The sequence below is a fragment of the Hippichthys cyanospilos genome, chromosome 9, assembly GCF_059441005.1.
Source record: "Hippichthys cyanospilos isolate Australia breed blue-spotted pipefish chromosome 9, RoL_Hcya_1.0, whole genome shotgun sequence".
Lineage (NCBI taxonomy): Eukaryota > Metazoa > Chordata > Actinopteri > Syngnathiformes > Syngnathidae > Hippichthys > Hippichthys cyanospilos.
In genome coordinates, this window is record NC_142377.1 from 6,236,113 (window position 1) to 6,260,786 (window position 24,674).

The following is a 24,674-nucleotide window of genomic DNA, read 5'->3' on the forward strand; positions in this document are numbered from 1 at the left end:
ACAAACCAAAGGAAAACAGTATTTGCGTCCCTGGAACCCATACCAGGTAATAAAGATAATGCTGAATACTAAAGAAACCAGCAAAACTGGAGGAAGTCACAAACAACTTGTAGAGAATACATTGTGCCCATATCATGCATGGATATTACAGTCATAGCTATTTATTACACCTGAATTATTTTATTTTTCCACGTATATTTATAAAGTGACTCCAGTAGTGGAGAGAAGTTCTCCATTCATCAAATGCCTCTCCGATGTTTACTCTTGCCTTAGCCCTCAGCAGGCCTACCTTGTTTTGGGGTATTTTAGCAGCGCTCATAACAACTTTGTTTTTTTTCTATTTAGGTGGAGTCTCTGTTGGTGATTCTCCAGGGCTGGAAACAAGTCTCTTCTCACTACCTGCTTACAGGTTAGCGCACATGCAGTGAAGCTCTATGCATAATGTTTGTGCAGGGTGCACAGAAGCTTAAACTGCAGGGCCGGTGTGTGCATGACATAAAGGCTTTGGAACTATCAGCGGGAAATTTGACAGCTGTAAGAGCTCATGTAGTCTTATTGTGATCGTTGCTGTGACTGTCAGGGCTCTTTGTACACGTCAAGGTATTGCTTGAAGTGGAAAATAGCAAATTTAACATTTAAAATCCTTAATACCCCTTTCATAAGTAATTGATGCTTTGTGGTTAAAGAAAACAATTCCATTGATCCCTCATTTTTTGCCGTTAGTGGGGACTGGAATCCCCCCGCAAATAGTAAAACACACGAAGTAGCACCACCACTTTTCAAATTTGAAAAAAACATTTATTTACTTTTTTAATGTGAAAAGTCTTCATGCTATACATATTATTTAAGACAAATATTACTGCAGTACGCATATTTACTTAAATCTTAAATGATCAAACCTTATACATTGTTCAGTAAATGAACAGTTCCCCCTTTCCTTTGAAGTCTCAAGACTTGAGTAAATAAGTGTACTGCAGTTGTTCTACATCCAAGGAGGGCCCGTGGCAAATGCATTTATAATTACAGTAGCTCGTCTGTCTGGCATGCAAGAAACCGTCATAGCATGTCTCTATCCAAAAAAAAATGTGAAAGACCAAGGGCACGAAAAACAAAGCGCGAAGTAGCAAGGGATCACTGTACACCTGTGTAATTGCATATAATTTTTGATGAACAATAATCTGAATCCATGTAAAGGCAACACATGCATATGCATGTAGACTGTCCTGTATTTGTGTTCTTACTCATGAACTGGCTATCCTTCCACTGATGATAGTATGGCTGGTATTTGTTTCATTTATTAACATTTTTACATACAATATTCAACAACTATTTTTGCTGCTGTTCATGCTCATTCCTGTATCTTTAGCATGTAATGGAATGCAATGGTGATGACTAGTATTGTCATTTTCAACTGTGTATAAATGAGAGAGGTGTCATGTTTGTGTCGTTAGTTGTTGTGAGTTGGTTTATGTTTATCTGGTTTTGGGTTTTTTTGTAGTTTTTTTTGGTTCATGTCTTGTTCCAATTTTGTTCCCCTTATGCCTGTATTTGTTAATGTGATTGTGTCCACCTGTCTGTGTTTACCTGCCCCCTGTCCAGCTTTTGCATGTTACTTCATGCTACTTCATTACTGTTGCGTACATTTAGTTCCCAGTTTGTTTTCAATTAGTTGTCGGGTCAGTGTCTCGTAACCATGACTTTATTGCCCCCCTGGACCGTTTGGGTCCACACATTTCATCTCCGCACCTCATCGTGTCAAATTGTAACAATATGTAATCTAGTAATTTGTCTCTAGGTTGCTTATTCCTGTGAAGTTGTTACTTCATTACTCCATACTGTACATCAAATCAAATTACATACATTGCTGCCGACAATACTGACGATATTGTAACCATTCATTTACACTGAGATTTACATCCATAGCATTTTCCATATATTGTTCTAATGTCACATAGAAACATCCAATTCTATTGCAATGAAAATAATTTTCTTGTGAACGTACTACTGGAACGAGTACTAAGTTGGCAGTGTATCCAGGTTTCCTTTATGAGCGCGCAACGTGCGCACAACATGAGACAGCCTAATGTCCATAGTCATGACGATAAAAACGGAGATACAGTCTTGGTGCTCGTCATCTCGTCTCGCCCCCGCACGCGCCGCTGTGAAGTCATCATTGGCAGTGTCTGTCTGCTGGACGTCTGACTTTGTGCATGTCAATCCGCAACGTGGGAGGATCGTAAGTAGTTCCTGGCTCGCGGATCCTCAAAGCATCTCCATTAGTTTGTTCTTGTTCCCATGAGCCGCCTCATCACTGTAATGAATTTTTATTGACTCTGCCATGTGGACTGTTTTCTCAAGGGCGTGGGTTTGTCAGGTTTTTTTTTTTGTTTGTCTTTGTTGTTTGTTTGTTTTTTTTTCAAATAATGGGAATACTTCCAAAGAGGTTCCTTTACCTGTTCGGTTGGAATCCTTACACAGTGATAACGTCAATGAAGAGGAGGATTTGTATAGCTTGTAAGCTGGTGAAGGTGTGTCATTCCTTCCGGAGGAGTTTCCAACATCTAAAAGGACAATTTTCAGAAATATTTCTAGGACAGGTTTATTCATACACAACGATTACATTATTAAATTTAGTCAAGCATGACACCAATCATTTTCAAGTTATATTTAACACCTAAATTTGAAATGTTCTGCATTTGATTGATATTAATCCTTTGTTTGTCTCAACAGACTTAACAGAATTGGACCCATCCATTTAGCATAGCATAGCATAGCATAGCATAGCATCCATTTTCACGAAACTTGGTAAAAGGCTTCAGCAGGGACACAAAAAAAATCACAATAAGTGCCAAGGCTCGACAGAGGCCAAAAATCAATATAGATTTTTTTTATTCATTTTGGTTGTAATCGATTCTCCTTCTTTCTTTGCAGGATTAGAAAGCAAACATGTTTGCCAAACTTGCTGAAAGAATTTTTCCCTTGCCGTTTTGTTAAGATCAATGCACTTCTGAGATGTATCAAAATGTCTGCCTAGTTTTGTTAATATTAATGTTTATTTTTGAACTTAGTGTGCCTAATCTAGAGGCCAAATAGAGTAGATAGTTATTAAACCTGGGTAGACTGCTCTCATAGATGTCACAGTTGATTATAAAGTCTCATCAAAAAAGACTTGGCAGCCTTATTTGCTTTCACATCTAAAGTATTTAAATCACAACTGATGAAAGCCACAGCTGTAAATTGAATTTCTTCCCACAGATGACGTTGAGAAGCCTTACAAATTGGCTTGTAGAAGAGATCATATTAAAAGATCACGGGTGGCTTTTGAAGCGAGGCAAAAAATAAATAAATGAATTAATACAAATTTGAAATAAACCCAGCAGAACGATTCAAAAAGATGGCAATGAAAACACCACCGATCGCCAGAGTGTTGTCCTTGCTAACTCGTTGGCACTTGGGCCCGTGTGCACGCCTCTTACATATTTAACAAGTCCCACTTGGCGGCTCCCAGTAAGGAGGAAGTGTAACAGTATGCCATTGGCTCATGCGGCGATTTAAAGTTACTTCAGATGAAGGTTCTGCTGCAGCGCTTGAAGATTAACATGCTGCTCCAGCCCTCTGAATGGCTACTCTGCAGGCAAACTGCATCGTCTGAAAATATGCTGCGCATAGAGCAGGTGCTTAAACATAGCAGTGAACGTAGCATAGAGGTGAGCAAAGTATAACCCCTTTGACCTACAGGTACATGCATACAGTACATTCGGCCCACTTCATTCTTTAATTGGTCCCACAGAGCTTGTCCATTATCGAGAGTCTGGTTATGATTCACACCCAAATAAATAAATAAATAAATAAATAAATTTATTATATATATATATATATATATATATATATATATATATATATATATATATATATATATATATATATATATATATATATATATAAAACCTCACATATATACAGTGGGGTTACGACATTAATCCGCAGTTGGGGTCGTAAGGCAAATTCGTCGTATGACGGGCAAACCAAACCTATGTTAAATAGCTAATGCATTCAGAACCCCACGTAAAAACATGAAAAATGTACATACATATTAAAAATTGGCACCAAAATAGTTTAGTAAGTGCTGCGTATATATAATATACACGTATACAATCAGAAAACATCACAAATAAAAAAAATATTAAAATTATTTATTTACCTTTGAGTGCCGCTTGTTAAGCCCATATTCCTTAATAAGGGTTATCTCCAGCATCGTTTCCATATAATTCATCTTCTTACTTCTCTCTTTAACATCACTAGCAATCTTGGGACCCATGGCTAACCCTTTTAACTTTGAATTAAGCATTAAAATGCACTATAAGTACGGTTTTGTAACCACTCACAATCTAACTAAGCTTTACCGTTCCTCCATTTTTGAAAGAAGTGAGGCCGACCAATAGCAGACCACCATCTCTGTGAGGAGACGCCGACCAAAAGCAGACCAGCATTGTAGTCACACATTGCGTGGAAGCAGTTAGACGGCAATAGTAAATAAGTGCAATTACACAAAAACACCAGCAGATAGAGGCAAAACTACACAAATACAGCCAACCCTCTAGGGTCATGACAGTTGTTTTTGTCGCAAATCCGGGAAATTGTCATAAAGAGGGGATGAAAAAACTCAGTATTCGAGGTCAAGTGCCAGCCAATCACAGAGCATGCAAAAATAAACCACAAAGACATACAATTTAAGTGTCAATAACTATAGCGCATACTGGGAAGAGATAAAGAGTCTTCTTTAAAAAACAAACGAAAAAAAAAAGCTTGGAAGACGCTGAAGGTGGCCCCACGGCACACCCCCAAGATTTCACATTTCAATTCCATCTTAAAAGCCTTTAGATGGCAATGTTACCCAATTGTTTGCATGACAAAAGCCTCTGTTTTTCAATCACCTTAATATTCTAATTACCAGTGTAAAATGGTGTTGAGTTTCTCACCTGATTCCTAGTACAGTATATCAAGCTGTCAGTTGAGACCCATTTTGAAAAATCCGATAAAAATACAATAAATTAGGATTGAAATGACTAGAATTGACATTTTGACTGCTTATTGATTAAAGTTTGCTTAAACTTTAACTTTAAGCCTTAAAGTAATGTGCTTGGTTCTAAGTAGACTTTATTTTTTTCATTGGTTTGCACTCAAGTAAGTTAGCTTTGTTGCCCTGTGTGTCAAGCTTTTGCCATGTCCTGAGTCAATTCGTCTTATTACTTACCTTATGTATTTATTTATTTTATTTTTTTATCATTAATATTTTAAAGTATCAAAACTAGTTTATATAGTGCTTGTTTAAACAAAAAGGGTAATAAATAGACATGTGTGACCAAACATGATGAATAATCGTGATGAATAAAGGTGATTTCAATATTGACCAAAATAATCGTAATTATTATTTTGGCCATAATCATGCAACCCTCATGTAAAGTCACGATCCTGGTCGGGATAATTCTCTCTGTGAATTTTGCCAGTCCACAAAAAGCATGTACGCGTTTGAAGCGGTCTGCGGTGTACTGCATTTGGGTCATGCGCAGCCTCCTGTCAACAAGTCCTGTCTCACTGTGGATGGAACTTGTTAGTGTAAAGTCTAATGTGGTTATGTGGCGCTGCTTCAGGGGGGGTTAGTGAACCTCATTTCACAGTGCTCAGACTCTCATTAGCGCACCCCTCCATTTCCCGTCACCCTTCGCCTCCTTCCATCGCCGGCCAGGCTTTCCAAAGTCAAGGCTCAGGAGCACTGCAGACGAAGACTAATTACACCGTCAGTGCCCTTTTGCATTCGCTCAAGTAAATCACCACTATCCCACTTTTTTTTTAAAGAGATAGCCTGAAAGGTACATTTGATACATCAACAAGAAATGAAGTCATGGTAACAGAAGAGACCTGACATTTTGGTGTCATTATCAGCAGTGTGCCTCAAGGCAGGATGAATGACAGGAGGGGATTTTTTCCTCCTCGGATCTAATTTACAAGACCTTTATTTTCATCACATATCTTTTACATAATATGACTACTAATCCACAAGATGAAACCATACAGCAGATTTGGAGTCACATAAAGTCTCAGAAAATAAGATTCAACTTTTTTTAAAGACATATATTAACCCAAGCTAATGGAGAGTGTGGTATGACGAAAAGATCCACAACATCTTTCACTGTTTGAAGGGCTGTGCTCCTTCAAAGCAAAAAAAAATCCCTTGGACATTTTTATTCATCTTACCTGTATGTTTTCATCATGTCACATTACCCAAGGCCTTCCAAAACACACTAATGCCATTGATACATTAACCAAATGTAACTGAAATGTTGAACCATGAAAAATAAAAATATTTAAAGACTTTATTTGCATATATTTACCCTCCAATGAAAGAACAGTATAACTTGCCCTCTACATATATGATATGTTGTTGGGTTGCCATAGATAATTCCAACTGCTGAACAAAATCATTGGCACCCTGCTACCCACATTACGAGACTTGAAGAACAAAGACAAGGGCAGGCAAATATCTCTTGGACCCTCCCCATCCTTCAAAGTATGCACACTAAAACCAGCAGATATTCCAATAGCTTCCACCTTCTTGCCATGATTTCACTAAAGAATTGACTCAAAATGTTATAGTGGCTATCTTTTGTATCTCCTCATGTAACAATATAAATGGAATGATCATTGTTGCTTCAGCTCTCTTCTCATTTGAATAGCTGCCATTGATCAGTATTCGAGAGTACCAGAAACTTTAAAAGTGTTCAAGGACTCTGCATATTGCATATTCAAAGTTATATCGCAATTATTGCACGATAGGTCAACATTAAATGGGCACACTTGTCATTGTGTTGTATTTACTGCACTACTGATCATTGCCTGATGACTCCCCACAGCATTTGCACACATAGTAATGGGTTGACACAAGAGCACAAATATAACCCTTATATTACCTTAAAACTCTCTGAACTTGTGTGTTACATCTTTGTTGCACTTGCTTATTACAATACTAGTACGTTGCCACTAAAGTTTATTTCAAATTTTCCACATTTCAATTAATTACAAGAGAATGGCTTGCAACAAACCTGCAAAAATGCAGTCAATACGAGACCCCAAACTTTGAGCTCTAAATATGTACTTTTTGACATCATTATGGATTCACACTGTTCTCATTAAAAAAAAAAAAAAAAAAAAAAACATCAAATAAAACCACCAGAGTTACCAACAACAAACCTTGACGACAGAAGGGATGCATTCGGAATAAGCTTCTTGCCTTGTAGGCAGGTTCCTTGGAGATCACGCACATCGAGGCCAATTTTCACAAAGAGGGTGACTTGACGATTGGAAAGTCAAAGACAAATGATCCAGTCACACTTAATCAATGTCCAAATCAATTTGTAAGGGAATGGGAGAACCTTGGTGTTGTGGGACACATTCCTGCAACCTGTCCTCTAAAGCTTGTGATTTGATTTATAACCCATGTTGGGCCGGAGTCCAGTCGTAGCTAATAGAATAACAAAAAAAAAAAAAAAAGGTTGACTGGGGAGTCATGGGGGCGTCCAGCCGTTGGTGATGCTGATGCAAAGTGGGACTGAGAAGAATCAATGATCCAGAGGGGACAATAACTGGTTTGGAGTTAGCTCATGAAAAAAGTTGGAGTTCCATATTTTCCGCACTATGAGGCGCACTGAATTATAAGGCGCACCCTCAATTAATGACATATTCTAAAACTTTTTCCAAATATAAGGCGCACCAGAGTATAAGGCGCACCCTCAATTAATGACATATTTTAAAACTTTTTAAATCACAATATAGTAATACTCAAAGTAATAATAATAACTCAAAAAAATAACTCTAAACTCTCAATAGCATAATAAGTCAATGTCAATATGACCAACATTGTTCAACTGTAAACACACAAAAGAAACAGGTAAAGCTTACTTTATCACTTCATTTCCCTCTACGAATCCCAATCTCAATATTGATCCATATATAAGGCGCACCGTCAGCTTTTTAAAAAAAAATTAAGGCTTTTAGGTGCGCCTTGTAGTGCGGAAAATACGGTACTTATTAAACTAACAAAACTAAACTAACGAAACTAATGAAACAGGAGACCAGATCAAAGAGGAAGAAAACAAGTTGATACAGAAGGTTTTTGTAAATGATGCCATTTTACAATCCACCGCATAAATATGGAAAAATATTGGGGAAAAAATGGGATCTTGTGCCTTGCCGATGCGTTTTCTACAAAAGGAAAGCCCAAAAAGGGAGAAAGAGAGAATCTAGTTGATGGACACCTGTCATTCTACAGAACCCATAAATGTAGGGAACTGTTCCAGTGAGTGCTGTTTTTTGTCTTCTTGTCAAAGTCAGTGAGTTCCAGACTTCACCGTATGCTAATATACAGTAATACTTTTTTTTTTTGGTTTATGCAGATGACACTTTGACGTGACACTCCTGTGACCTGACTATGGGGCGTCCATATTTAAGTTATTTACTACCTACAAGTATTTTTTTGATGGGCAAGCTTCTCATCGCATTATATTAAGCTCATGATGGATCAACAAATGTGAAGAAATATGGAAAAAAAAATTAAAACACTGTTAAATATATTAATGCAAATCACAGCAAACCTTTATCAGCAGGTTAAAAAAGAAAGGCATATCAGTTAAGGAAATATCGAAATGCTGCATGGCCTTATGGCAATGCTGACATCTATAAACAACTCAGTATTAAAGGCAGAGTGATGTTCCATCCATCCGTCTTCTTCTGCGCTTATTTTTACGAGTGTTGCGGGTGTGCTGGAGCATATGCCAGCTGTCTTCGAGGAGAAGGTGTGGTAAATGCGGAACTGGTGTTCAGACTACATTTAGAAATATAACCAGCCACACTCACAAAGACACTTAAAGAACATTTAGAGTGCCCAACATACCTACAATACGGGAGGAAACCAGAGTATCCAGAGAAAACCGACAACTGGTGAGAACAATGTTGACCATACTTTTAGAGACATTTAGGTCCCTATTTTCAAAGATAGATACATGTGCTCCATGTTAAAATGATCACCCCTTCATTTTTGTGCTTGGGCAGTCTAGGCTATCATGCCTCACTATTTGGCAGGCCACATTGTGCTGCTAGGTGTATTGCTTCCAGTGGATCTGGCAATTTGGTGACCGAAAGTAGATTTTAGCACTAGATTTGGCAAAGGTACTGCAATGCATTTTGATGGATTTGATCAAGTTGTGGGCAGACAGATTCTAAACTTTGTGAACGTGTGTTATGCATCTCATTGTGTTTCAATCATATATAAGACAGCAGTGTGGGACGATCCCTGTGAATCATTGTAGAAAGCAATACATTACCCAGATGATGATTATCATCTTCAAAGTATCTGTGATAGCACCCCTCTGCAGTGCTCGGCTCAACGTGTGCGGTGGGGATCACACCTTGCTATGGGATGAAAAACATTGCTCTCTCAAGGGTGCCCACTTCTTACAAACACAGTTCTGTCCGCCCGAGTTTCTTCTTATTGTATGGACAGGAAATCGGCCCAATGTAATGGTTTGACTTTGTTGTATTTTTATCCAATAATTATGTTTTAGTAGGCTTAAAACGCCAAAACTACAGCAACAAAACTAATGCTCTGGAGAGGAATGGTGTGGTCTTCAGCAGCAATGCAGAAAGATATGATGGCATATCCGGTTACTCTCTGACAGCACGTCAGAACTGCTGCGATAGGCCCTCCATTCATTGGCGCTTGCTGTATGACCTCTACGTTCACACACAAATAGAATCACAAGGGAGAGCAATGAATATGTGTCCTGCCCTTCAGTGATCCGTAACTCCTATCAATGAGGAAGTCAGTGGGAGGGATAAGGTATTCCCACGTCACTACAGAGGACACACACACACACAAACACACAAAACCAATGGGGGCGACAATAAAGGAGGAGGGAACAGAAGAAAGTGAAGAAACAAAAGGAGGGCTACAAAGATAGCAAAGGTGGAAATGACGACTGTCATTTGTTGTCGTGCATTCATAAAGTCAGCAAACACATTTTGAAAACCAGCCCTGAGGAACTTAATTAGCTGCTCAGCAGGATGTTTCAGAGGAGAAGAAGCTTCACATTTGGAGCCTACGGAGGGTAAGGAACAAATCCACCAATTTGGCTTAGCTTTCAAGTTTAGCTTTAGCATCCATTCACCTGTTGCAAAAAAAAAAATTGGTCGGGAGTAAATTTTGCCTTCTTCTTATTTTTTTTTTTTCTATCTGGCAAAATGACACAGGGACAGTGGGTGGACAAATTGTTTGAATTTCATGAATGCTTGGGAAACATGATATAATGCAGCCTTTAACCTACCGTTTAGCGCATTTCACTCCTGATCAACTTTTCTGAAAATAAAGAAGATAAGTTATCTGCACTCATTTTGGGAGAATGTGTAACTATAGCATTGTGAACATAAAAATAGCTTCAATTGTAAGACTCACTAGAACATACTTGCTGAGCTGAAAAAAAAGAAACTAAATGCTATAAAATACAGTGAAGTGCGGTTTATTGTTAATTAAGGAGAAATGTGACTGACTAAAGAAAATACAGGCTGAATGATATTTGCCATTGCGTGGTTATTGGTTCAGAAGTGGAGTCATATTCATCTAACTTTTTTGTTTTTGCTGATTGTATTAAATCAAGCTTATGATTACTCGGTGAACCTATTTGTCGAGATGCCAAGGAGGATATTGCATGCAGCCTCCTGACTTGCCTGCGGGAGGCGGATCTGTAACATAGCGCTGTGGAATGCTATTTTGGCAGGGTCATCTCTGAAATTCTGAATTTTCTTGGTCAGATTATGAAAAATCTGAGTCAGTCATTCAATTTTCTGGAGTTCGGCATTCCGTTAAAACTGACAAATGGTTTCTCAGTCATCACTGATGGGCGTCCATTTTGCTGACTGTGTTAGACAAGGCCGGTGTACAGAACCTCATAACTAATTAGTCATGCTATATAAAGGAGGAAGCCAGTCTGTGGATCAGATTACATCCCTTTTGTTTATATGAATAAATAAAGATCCGAGTTTGGATGCCCCAAACCGGTCAATCAGGTGGATCCCGACTGAGGAAGTAGGTGAAAATAACACAGATACTTTCTAGCGGTGGACTTTTTTTTGTCTGGAAAGACGTTTTCTTTGACAGCTTATTAAGGTAACCTTGCAAAAAAGAAAAAAAAAAAAATACAAGACACATTTACATCCATCCATCCAAACTGGCATATCAGTCAACACCCACTAATGGATAAAAAGGATAGCACAGTCAATGCCTGGGCATCACAACTACATGCCGTTTTGCGTCAGTTAACCCTTTACTGGGCACAGCGGACACTTTCGGCCTTTAGTAGTTTCAATTTTTCGATGTACAAATCCGAAAGGCAAGAATTTTCAAGATTTTAGAGAAATTTATTGGTACCTTAGAATTAAAGCAAGGACTGTTACAAACGCTTTCGGCCCTTTTGCCTGTTTGGACTATCAACTGAAAGCGGCCGCTGTGCCCAGTAAAGGGTAAACCGGAAGAAGTGTTTCGGCCAATGACTATACACGAAAATGAAAACACCAGATATTTACAATATTGCTCATTTTCCCCATAAATACTTCAGAATCGGCCCGCATCGGTCCAATTTATGTTTTACGATCTCTAGTTTATCTATAATGCCAGTGCTTCTCAAATAGTGGGGCAGGTGCCCCCGGGAGAGACGCAAGGTGATTGTGTGGGGGGACCCTAGGAAAAGGCTTTGTTTTTGTCACGTGATGGGTAATTGCAATAAAATGAGAATTTTCATCTATTTTTTTTTTGTTTCAGGCACTTTGATGCACTTGCTTTTTTCTGTTTTCAACTAATCTGTAACCCATATAAACTCTGTAAAAATAACAGAGGTTGAAAGATGATTTATATTGCTCTTTTTTTTAATGTTAAAAAGGATACAGGTTTGGGTATGTATACTTATTCAAAAAAAATCTTATTTATACTCACCGCGTTGAGTGGGGGGGTGCAAAAATTTTCCTCTTTCCTTAGGGGGTCTTAGCAAAATATAATTGAGAAGCACCACATTATGCTGAGAATATTCATTAACATCCATTCACCTGTTGTTCAACAAGGAGCTATGAGAGATTGTCTCTTTGTTTCGTGAATGTGGCAAGTCATTGACTCTCTTTGCTGTACTTGTTAGCATTACCATTTTTTAATTAAAGACATCAACTTACAAAGGAAGTTATCCGTGTCCTCGTCACTTGTTGCAGTTAATGAACAATTTACTGGTTCAATGCAATGGTCCCCAAGTATCACTTACCGGTGCTTGTTTTATATGCTTGTTAACTCTGTGAACTTTCACTCTAGGCACAACAACGTAGACAGTCAATTAAGTGCCCTCTCTGATGACTAATAATGGGTTCTTTCTTTTCTATTTACAGACAAGTGGTTCAATTCAATGGACTTGTTCATGAAATGTATACATACTTTGTAGCATTTCCAAATTAAAGGAACACTTTACGTACACATGTTGTCATTTTAAACAGACACTGGCAAACGCAAGATTACCTGAATGATGGTGTGATTGCCTCATCAAATCCAAACGTTAAATACTGACCCCGACCCCTGCCATATGTCACCTAAATGGAATGTTTTAGGAGATATAACACGGGAAAACTTGCTGTTGCTATAGTACCGTATTTTCCGCACTATAAGGTGCACCTAAAAGCCTTACTTTTTTTAAAAAGCTGATGGTGCGCCTTATAATCAGATGCGCCTTATATATGGATCAATATTGAGATTAGGATCCGTAGATGGGGAATGAACTGATAAAGTACCTGTTTCTTTTGTGTGTTTACAGTTGAACAAGGTTGGTCATATTGACATTGAGTTATTAAGCTATTGAGAGTTTAGAGTTATTGAGCTATTATTGTTATTACTTTGAGTATTACTATATTGTAATTGAAAAAGTTTTAAAATATGTCATTCATTGAGGGTGCGCCTTATAATCCAGTGAGCTTTATATATGGAAAAAGTTTTAGAATATGCCATTAATTGAGGGTGCGCTTTATAATCCGGTGTGCCTTATAGTGCGGAAAATACGGTACTTGGAGTACACTTCATCTAAATTGGAAACAAGTCTAAAAGGCCCCCTGGAATTTCGAAAACACGACAATTAAGTCACTTAAGTTAGGACTTAGATTTTTATATTGTGCAGTAATAATTATTGAAGTACTTTTGGTTCTGACTCGTTCATTCAAGACTTAATTATAAAGTCCTTTAGTGCATGTTTTGAGCTAATTTCATACACCTATTGAAGAGCACGCAGTGGCCTGCTGAGGTTATCTTGATTATTTTCTCGCTGTGAGTGATTAAACACACACCAAACAGGCTTAAGGAGCAGAGAAATCTTAGCATCGCCAATAGCTGTAGGGATTTGGGTTTATGTAAAGTCAATGGGATTGTGCATAGCCATTTATAATGAGAAATTAGCTTGTAGGTCTAATTCAAAATTGCTTCTTGGCCATTTTGTCATATTACAGGTCACATCTTTAGGTACATCACAAATGACACAAACTATAGGCAAAGTTACACTTGCTGCATGTTTTGTCTATGGATCAGTCAAATCACGAATTAATACACAATATTTCATGCAAAGTAATGTCAACTTAAACCTGCCCTCTCTCCAAGGAGACAATGCCAACGTTGTATGCTTTGTTGAAAGAGCGGCCACATCATTAGGTACAGTAACACTTCTAATCTGATGCCAAACTATATATATTAAAGGAAGTTATTTTCAACCATGTTTTACTCTTGCTGCATGGCCATAAGATCAAGCAGATGTATGTATATGCCAGTGCTTCTCAATTATTCTCAAAGCCCCCCAAGAAAGAGAACGTGTGCACCTCGACTCACCGCAGTGCATAACAATAAGGTCATTATCCAAAAAAAAAGTATAAAAATACCTAAAAGAAAACCACATTACAAAATAACTTTAAACAAATGTTAACTTTACTTTTTACAGGGTTTACAAAGCTTACAAGTTAAAAAACTTCAAATGCATCAAAGTGCCTGAAATAGAAAAAATAATTTAATTCCTGATTAAAGTTGAAACATTTTTGACCAACAGAACAGTTTGATGCTGAAAAAAAAAGAATTACCTTATAATGGTTTACGTAAATTCAGGAGCACCAATATGTTACGCTTTTTAAACTGAAGAAAAAAGTTAAAAAACATTTTTGCAATTGTGATATGCACTGACACTTCATATGGCAAAAGCAAAGCCAGTTCTCTGGGTTAATATGTGCTGTGTCGTGGATCACACCCCATTATTTTAGAAGAACTGGTTTATACCAGTGACTGGCCACATTATAAGGCACACCATATTAAAAGCAAAGTTTTATCTGTTCAACTTTAAACGACATGTACCTGCTTTTGCCATCTCTAGTTCCTTGTTACAGTGGTGTTAGCAGCAAAACACTGTGTGTCACATATGTCATCATCGGGGTAGTTACCGATTGGCCAACTGATGTTTCCACTATCAACAAAAAACACAAGCAGAACCCCTACAGTACACAAAATGTCACACAAACACACAAAGTTAGAGATAAACAGGAGTTTCTTACACCGTCTTGTACGGTGTCATCTAAGCTTTCGAAAACACGCATGACAAGGTGCCAAAAAGTAATCCCACACATACGGACAACTGAATCATAGAAAGGCACAGAGATACAAGGTTATAGATACACACTATAGCACTGGAAAGACAGCGTGTGATTTGTGTATGACAGTGTCAGTGGAGGGTGCAACTGCCTGTGCCATGTGATTGTTCACTGGATTTAAGCATTCAAGCGAGGAGTTGGCACTTCCCATGGCAGAGAGGTGATATTGGATTATAGAGAGCCTAAACAAACTGTTTCCCAGATGAAATTTCTCTGTTACGTATTAGCAACAAGGCAGATTTTGTTTATTCTTATAATTAGTATTATGTTTTTACCACCTGTTTTGTTCTGCACTTGGTCATGCAGAATAGTGGATCTGGATCCTGAACAGTAGTAACAATAAAAGTAAAAACAACAAAACATTTGTCTATAATGCAAATCCAACGACTATACTACACACATCAAAGCAAATTTAATAATTTGTCTACTATGGTGATGACAGAGTACCGCATTTTCCGCACTATAAGGCGCACCCAAAAGCCGTTTTTTTTTTAAAAAAAGCTGATGGTGCGCCTTATAATCAGGTGCGCCTTATATATGGATCAAAATTGAGATTGGGATTCGTAGATGGGGAATGGAGTGATAAAGTAAGCTTTACCTGTTTGTGAGTTGAACAAGGTTAGTCATTTTGACATTGAGTTATAACGCTATTGAGAGTTTAGAGTTATTATTTGAGTAATTATTGTTTTTACTTTGAGTATTACTATATTGTGATTGAAAAAGTTTTAAAATATGTCATTCATTGAGGGTGCGCCTTATAATCCAGTGAGCTTTATATGTGGAAAAAGTTTTAGAATATGTCATTAATTGAGGGTGCGCTTTATAATCAGGTGCGCCTTATAGTGCGGAAAATACGGTAATATAATAATAATAATAATAATAATACAGCAACATTAAGGTAAATAAGTACTCTTTTTCAATATCCTTTGGTCTCTGCCCTTCACTTTCTAGTATCTTTATGTATAATGTTTTGTATTTCAGTATTTAATCAGGTCATATTGATTGATACATACGAATTTTAGATTTTTTTGGGGGTTACTTTCTGTGTAATTTTGAGCTTGTGCAAGCAAATTTAATCGGAAAGGCGTTGATTTTTTTTCATGAAACTGACTATAATCTGTGGAAATTTGATTTTAAAATATTACTTGTGCCTACATATTAATATACTTAATTGTGTTATAACCCACTGTAAACATTGTGGTAGTAACATAATGAAACACACAAAAAAGAAAAAAAATGTAGAAATTCGTTTGTGTGAAGAATATGTTATTCAAATATTGGATTGCTGGGACCAGTATTTTCCTTCATATCTATCTGTCTATCTCTATTTCTATCATTTTTATCCTTGCGACCTTTCCATGTCTTTCCTCTACTATGCGTAGCATCTGGCCTTCAGCAGATGGATCGGCAAAGACCACAGGTGTCCAACTCAATGCCCGGGGGCCAGATCGGGCCTGCCACATTGTATGTGGCCTGTTAAATGCTAATAATGACTTAAAGCTTCAGGCTAAAATACCACATTTTCAAGTTGTCGACTTTTTTTGTTAAAGTTTGTTTTCAATACCACGTTTTTTTGTCACATTTATGTGGCATGATAGTGAGGGGTGTTGGAAAAGGTGGACCAAAAAATGCAGGAGGAGAATTTCGTGGCTCAAATGAACAAGGTATAATAAATAAATGTGGCAGGAGTAAACAGGGAACAAAACCAGACAATGTAGCAACAGAACTAGAAAACAAAATAAACTCAAGGGGGATGGCAGGGTGGCAGCAGAACAGCAAGAAAATAGAAATGACTCAACAAATAACTGACCCAAAACTGGGACTTAAATATAAGAGGACTAATCAGGGAAACACGCAACACCTGGAAGGGAACAAGAGGTAGGGAAAGCAGATTGGATGACACGCGGGGGGCAGGTAAACATGCAGGTGGACAAGATCAAACTAACAAGACACAGACAGGAAAGGCAGACGGGAGGGGGAAAATGACAAGAACTAGATACGTAAACAAAACCCCACAGCAACAAAAGCCCAAAACCCATAACGACAAAATCTCAACTGAACATGACATTTTTGAACAGTTTTTAGTGGCCTCTGATTTCAAAATGTGTGAGGAGCACACTTAAACAATTTTTTTGACTTCACATTCTTAACAGCCCTCCAACAGAATCTCTAACTACATTGTGGCCCATGATAAAAATCAGTTTGACACCCCTGGCCTAGACAATACTTTTTAAGGTCTAGCAAAAAATGATTTGCAATTGCTAAACTACATATGTGTATTTTTGAGAGTATAAGAGTACTGATATGTAACCAGCCCACTATAAGTACTGTACCTGTAGCTGTTCCCCCGCCAGTTTGACAAAATATTTAGCACCACTACTGAATTTTACTGTCCTACATTCAAAGTATTGCATGCAGTGTGACCCGAACCTCCACTGTGAGCCATCAGCTTTACCTACAGTCACTCTACACTCCCACGCCTACCCTTGGCAGCCTTCCTTTCCCATCATTGACTCATTCCCAGCATGGAGAGTTAGCAGCTGGCAGGCGGGCATCAGGGTAGATAAGTGCATGAGCGGGGTTGGGGGGGAGTTGATGCAGATCACGTTCGTGTGCTTCTCCAGTCGAAAAGGGATACATTGTTTTAAAATTCGTAAAAGGGGTCACTTGTAGAGATTCATTGAAAACTCTTTTTCAGAGCTAATAAGACTTTCATTTACATGACCAAATTAACTTCAAGCTGTTGTTGAAGTGAAAATTGTTGTTGTGCTCATGAAAACATTGTCATATTGTTATTACAGATTGGACAAAAGCACCTCAAAGACAAGAGCCTTGTTCTGGTAAGTCCTAACCTTCCTGTACATCAGGCGTTATTGTTTACATCCTTTCACAAAATCTAATCCAAGCATGTCATATTTTAAATTGATGACCATGACAAAATTAATGTTGTAATAATTTATGTTGAGATGTCATTGATAAAGTGAAAAGTTACTTCAATTCCATAGTTGGGTACCACTCTGCACTTACAAAAGCTTTAACAAGAGGTAGTTCATAAAACATAATAAATAAAAATAGTATTAGCCCCCTTTTGAAATTTTATATCCTATTTTGCTGCTGCCGTCTAACAGAGGTATTGCTAAACAGCATGGGAATGCCTAAAAATAATGTCATTGGGGACAAGTAAAACATCCAGTGCCACCAAATAAATCAGCATCTCTTCTTTCTCAAGTGTGGTTTGTTCAGTTTCCCCACTTTATTGTTTACATTATTAAACAAATGTAAATATCATACAATGATAACTAAAATAAATATAACATTTAATTTGAAGTCGTCAAGTGATTTATCATGGGGAAAAGAAAAACAAAAAAACTATTTGAAGCCACCGGACCATGTGTGAAAAAGTAATTGCTCCTCCTTGTTAATTCATGAGTTTACTGTGACTAATCACATTTTTCAGTTAATTCCAAGACTGATTACCTCCAGACCCACCCAATCAAGACATTTCCTAAATAGAACCTGTCTGACAAAATGAAGTTGGCCAAAAGATACAGTAAAAAAAGTCTGCAACAAAATGTCATTATCTAAATATAGGAAAGGGAAATAAAGTGAGGGACCATCCCTCAAGCTTTAGGATCCCAGCAAATTACCATTAGCCACAAATTGGGAATGTATGGAACAGTGATGCCTGGATGACTTGCCGTGGTTGATGAATTTCTTTTACCAGAAAATCCAGTAGGAAAATAAATTTGTGACCTCAAGGTGAAGCGCATTCGGGCTCTGCGTAACAACAATGATCAAAAACATATTAGCAAGACTATAGCCGAATGGCTTTTAAAAACAAAGTGAAGGGTCGAGCGTAAGCTGATCATAGTCCAGACTTTAGTCTGGTTTGAAATGCTTAAAAATGATGTTCATGCTTGAATAGAAAACTACAAACACAAAAAGATTCAAAAGGTTGTCCCTTAGAAAAAAAGAATGCTCTTATCTCATCTTACCCTAGCCTAGAGTCCTATTGATTTTGAACAGTATCTACAATGTTGCAGGCTACTACATTTGATCAGATCAAATAAAATGTCCTCTCCTTGGTGAAGCAGCATGTGGTAGACTGAGGTTATTCTTGCATGTTTGTTCCCAACAACAGTGAAAAAACGTATGTTTGTCCCTACAAGGGTTTGGCCAGTGTTTCAGTGTACGTGTTAGTCAGAGGACCTTGTGTGCTGCATTCCAACGCAAAAAGGTTTCTTGGGGGTTGTGAACCATCAGTTGATTGTGTTCAACATGTTCCATGGAAGCGAGGGCAAGGTATGCCCAGGACCATTTGCTTGCTCGTCACAGCGCGGTGCTCCTGATTATAATCACTGAGTCATTACGTCTCGTCGCAGTCGGCGCTCATTAAAAGGCTTAATATCATCCTTTCTTCTTTTTTTAATCTTTTCATTCAGGCAAATTAGAGATTAGTGCAGCAGTTCATTTCTCTGCTAATCTGCTCGCTTCCATTATCTTCTATGACTGGATCCTCTTTAGAAAAGGTGTGTGACGTAGCTGAGAAGATCGCTGTGGACAATTTTCCTGCCCTCAAATGAAAATAGGGGCTCGCGCATACCAGATCTTTTCATATATAACCAGTTAAATTTCTAATTGTATTCCCGCATTGAAATGAATGAAGATGCCAGTAACTTGGAGTAGCCTCCCAACAAAACACCAACTCACTTTAACACACAATATTTCATGGTGAAATTGCCCAGCAACATTATTAAAGCGAACATAAAGAAATTAAACTGTATTGCCACTTTTTTTTTTTTGTGCTTTTTTGAATATTGTGCTGCTCCCTCTAATTTTTGCAGCACCACTTGGGGGCAGTATAAAACAGGTATGCAGCTAGATTGTATGTACATGGAGATTGTTGCTCTGCAGTAAAGCCACTGTGCCATTAATTCTTTGCAGAAGATGATATATGTCAGAGAGTACCGGTGTACTATCTGTCAACGCTGTTGCTCCACTATCTGTGTTCAATTCTTCATTGATTAAAGTTTTGTAACACACAGATGTTATTCTTTGCCACATCTATTATGTATTAGAAAGGATAGGGCTCCTTAAAATGTTTAAGTGGTTGACTGAAAGATATGTTGTGTAATCCCCTTTGTTTTATGTTTAGTTATCCAGTAAAGTTCAACTGCAACTTCAACGTCAGAGAAACCACTGTTCGTGTCTCGAGAAATTTGTAAATCGGATCTCTTGTACCTCCAGGAACCGCTGTAATTGCCAATCATGGTGCCCTGAGGTTTTTGTTGTTTTTGTCATTTGTGCGGGCATATGGTGTTTGTTGTCCATGTGGAACAACTGTAGACTGCTTGCAGTGTTTTGGCCATGACATTCATCGGAGTAAAATCTGTGCCTGGTGGTTGCGTCTTTTCAGCGACATATATGGAGCAGCACTGATTTTGATGGGGGAATGTCAGCTCTGTGTGACTGTCACTGCTTGTCAGCGGTGGGGCGCTGGTGTTTTTTGCACCTGTAGTAGGCATCATTTTTCACAGCCCTGCTTTCTTCTGCGGAGATGTCGGGACTGTTGCGTTGGTTAGAAGGTTGGTGGAGCCTACTACAGATGATTTTTTTCTTTTAAACGTACCTTGTAGCAGAGGTGTATGATGTCATGCATGCTATCAAAAAAACGCTCATCAAATAGTGAAAGAATACTTTGAACCTCTGTTCTTTTATCTACACCCGCTTCAAACAGCAAGCTGTATATAACAAGAATGATGATTGTACTCTACAAAAATCATTTTTTCCAGATTATTCCCTACTCGGAACAATGCCCTCGAACTGCGTGTGCATTCCAGATCAAATTCAGCTCTTCCCTGGCCTACACAACTTGTCTTTCAGTGAGGTTGTGTCACTTCAACATACTTCTTTGGATTGTTTCTATTCTACTACTTTCCTTAAACAGCGTTTTGGCTCCAGTTTTTGGATTACTGTAATTTTGTCCGATGAATTTGTAAAATTAAAATGACTATTAGCATCTCCATTTGAATCTTAACATTAACACTTATTCAGCATTTGGAAAAGTAGCCGTATATTTGTGTTGCATTACTCGGCTGGTAGGGAGCCTCCAACACACTTGTGGGTGCATGCAGAGCGTCTGGCCAATTAAGAAGCTCATTAGAGTGGCTGCCGTCAATGCTGCGGCGTCAGCGCTTGCTGCTGTTGCATTTTGCCTGCAGGAGGGAGAGGAAGAGGCCGCCGTCGTAAAATGCCGTGACATTTCTTTTGTTATTGTCATTCCGGCTGTGGAATTACACTCTCAAGCAACCGTTCTCCTATTTATGAGCTTGATGCAAGACAATTACAATGTCTGTGTTGTCGCAATTTTATTGACGAAAATCTTACAATCGGAGAGAATTACTCGATGATGACTTTTAATCGCTGCACAATCTATTTCAGTTTTTTTTTTTTTTTAATTGGGAAAACAACTTCAAAGTTTGTATATAAAGCAACAAATCGAGCAGCAATGCTTAACTAAATGAAAGGATATTTCCGCAAAAGTAGTTTGGCGAAAAGGCGCAATATCAACATTAATAAAAAATAGCAACCATTTGAGTGGATGAATAATAAAATAAAGATTTATGATCTGAACGTAAGCCCATCAAGCTAGGCTAAAGAACTGACTGAGAATTGTGCACCTCTGCCCCAATGGCTTGTCGCTTGTTGCATTGTCCAGAGAAGAAAACACACAGGAGAAAAGAGCAGGACTTTGCTCTGGAGAATGTGAACTCATGAATCATATTGGTTATAGTCCATAATATTATAAGTGGTGCTAATACTGTTTTGTTATTTGTTTTTTTAACTTTCATGTGAGGAGACAAAATGAGTGCCAGATTGAAACAATTGAAACAACAACAACACAGATTGGACAATATTTCTTAAAACACCTTTTACCTTTTATCACCTGTAAAAATACCATACCAAATATCACCATCAGCCATCAAACTATAAAATCATACTGATTTTGTGTTTTGTAAATCACTTTGCAGTTTGAATAATTACGGCGCTAAAATAGTATGAAATTTATGATTCAATTAAAAAGTTGTGCACATGTAATGAAAATACCAAGTTAAATCTAAATTCCAAAAGCATAGAGTTGCCTCGCTGCAGATTAAAGATTTTTGAACCGAAAACCTATTTGACCCTACTTCTTATGTGCTTGTAGGCAAAATCCTAAAAACGTGACATTTTTTTCCTCATAACACCATTAGCTTGCGCATGCTCAAGTTAAAAAAACAAACAAACTAATTTTAGCATTTGGCCTACATTTAAGCAAGTTAATAATAATTTGGTGGCAAGTCTGGCCAATACTAATGGTACCCTTTATCCATGTTATCAATGTGGTTTAGTCTGAATCGTGGTTTTCATTGTGTACACATTGACTCTAAAAGATTGTGCAAGCATACCTAATGTTGTTGCTAGGGTGATTCATGTAGTCCTTTGGGGACTTTTAGGGTTGGTTACAGATCTACATAGCAGATAACAGAACCAAAAAAAGCCCCCATTTAATCAATTGAAACAAAAGCAGGGCAGTACAATGGGGTAGTTGGAATCTTTGCCTTTCCGTTCTTCAGTTCTCGATCTCCCTCGTGCTTTCTTCAAATTTTCAAAAGCATGAATGTTAGGTTCATTCGGGACTCCAAACTGCACATTGGTCCATATATGAGTGTGTAAAAACACCTCTCGATCCAAGTCGGCTATAAGCCATGGCACAACTTACTAAAAAAAACAAGTGCTATATAATCGGGGTGGAAGGATCAAAATGAGAGAAATAGGTAAAAATAGTGTAGACTCCTACCCTGCAGACCTGGACGGGAGTTGTTAAACCACAGTGTTAGTGTTGTGAATCCATTCTGACTGGGCTGCTGTAATGTTATACCCACTCGAGGGTGAGGGAGCACCATCAGGCTGCCAGTGCGAAGCTTGGCTCGCATCCCCTCGTGAGTTACTTTCTACTTAGGCCTGCAGCCCAGCTTATCGATTGGGCTTGGCTGTCTATTCTGTTTATTTCCAGCAGCTCAGCACTCGGAAGAGTCACGGTGCAAGAAAAATCATCAGATTGTAGATAGGCTTGTGTGGAAAAGTGTCGACGCTCTGAAGCATGGGACATAATGAGTAGGCCAAAAAAGGCATAAAAAATGCTCGGTAATAAACTGATTCATTTCACTTCATCCAATTTAAATAATTCGTATTACATGTTTCCACTGGTGTGCTCCAGGGCTCTGTCCTGGGGCATTTTCTTTTCGTCCTCCAGTAGGGGTGTTGCAAAAATTGTTATGAACTGTTTGTATTTAAAAGATGTGAGTGTTGAGTTGAACTGAATTGAATTGCTTCACTTTAGATATATGGAATCATCTTTTATTCAAGACGTATCTTACATGGAAATGGCACATTTACAGAACAAACAAGTTCAATCATATGTGCAAAATTCCAGCAAAAAAGTAATCGTGTCATAACCTCTTGTACTGCGCCGTACCGCGCTGAATCAAATCATAATCATAATGGGTTAAACCAAAGTCATAATCGAACCATCCCTGGATCGTTTAGGACCCTAAGGATCAAAATCAATATCGGGTCATCTTTTCTAGAAAGATCCTACGCAGCTATTATCTATCTGCCTCCTATGTGGCAATATGTTCCATGAATTTTTATCTGTGCATGCACAATGCTTTTTGACATTAGAACGCAGGCATAGCACCTATTACCACTGCCCATATCTATTTACCACAGTTGTTTTAATTTTATGGTTGAATCGGTTATCCCTTACCTTTGCTGAAATGATATTGCAATGATAGTCCATTTATTTTCAGAATTTTGGTTTAAAACATAGTAATGAAATAATGATATCTGTTTGGATGAAGAGAGGCAGGTGGGTAGCATTTTGAGTTTGATATGAAAAAGCACCCACACCTTGTGTTTGTTCCCACTCTCCAAAAAATTGAAGCAAAAAAAAAAAGAAAAAAAGAGCACTGCCCTGTATTCATGTGTGAACATACTGCCACAGTGGCATCGCTGCACCGCTCCTTGCCAGCTGTATGTTAACTGCTTGCTTTTTATCCATTCTGGAGACTTTCATTGAGGGGAGGTTTTTCGCTCTCTCTAAATCAATTCATTAGGATGCATGCATGTCGAGGATGAAGAGAAATTGCAGAAGAGTGGGAGGCTGTGGAAGGCGGGTCAGGAGAGAGGGAGGGAAGGGGGAGAGTAAGTGAAAAGGGTGGGCGGGTGATGCTCTCAGTATCATGTGAGACAGCAAGAGTGGCTCATCTGCAGCAGCAGGTGTCGGACGAACGAGCGGCCAGACGCGGAAACAAAGCGGCGACAAGTTAGCTGAGGATTGAAATGATGCAGTGTTACTTGCAGGTAAGCGAGGCTTAAACCCACAAAGGATACAATTTGAGAATGAGATGTGTTGCGTTGGTGTGAGTCCGAACTTTGTCACGTCTCCTCGGGTCAGGAAGTGTCTTTAAATGGCTCGAGTGACTTTGCTGTGTTTCTGCCAAGTCTGATTACATTGTTTACTTATGACAAGGGCTTTGAGTTAATTGGATGTGTGTGTGCGTGTGTGTGTGTGTGTGTGGGGGGGGGGGGGGGGGTCATCTTAATTAAAACCTATGATACAGTCACTCATTTTAAAGGGGACACATAAAGGGAGATTTACTTTTTGTTACAAATATTGGGTCTCAAGTGTGCTTAATTACTCATCAAGTGTAAATTAAACAACCTATTCAAGCTTTTGTTTTCCTGCATATTTCTGAAAAATAGTGCCATTCTCTACTTGTGATAACTGTGGGGCTAAGCTCCCATCTAAAATGTGATGGGCAAGTGGATCTGGACACAATGGGTTTGGGGTTACGTGGTAGGGTAGCAGGCTAAGG

The 24,674-nt window shown here is 38.3% G+C and overlaps 1 protein-coding gene across 12 annotated transcripts in view; it reads left to right on the forward strand.

Annotated features, from left to right (window-relative positions):
* The first annotated feature begins 345 nt into the window (after positions 1-345).
* rap1gapb (RAP1 GTPase activating protein b) overlaps positions 346-24,674 on the forward strand; it is a 108,919-nt gene continuing 84,590 nt past the window's right edge. For 8 of the 12 annotated variants that reach the window (XM_088423227.1, XM_088423228.1, XM_088423230.1 and 5 more), the window contains exons 1-2: positions 10,001-10,160; positions 17,556-17,594. In XM_088423227.1, the coding sequence (XP_088279353.1) occupies positions 10,117-10,160; positions 17,556-17,594 (83 nt within the window). In that variant the 5' untranslated portion in view covers positions 10,001-10,116. Of the gene's footprint in view, positions 410-10,000; positions 10,161-17,555; positions 17,595-24,042; positions 24,160-24,674 lie in introns of those variants that run through there. The other 4 variants (XM_088423231.1, XM_088423237.1, XM_088423240.1 and 1 more) reach the window with 2 other exon arrangements.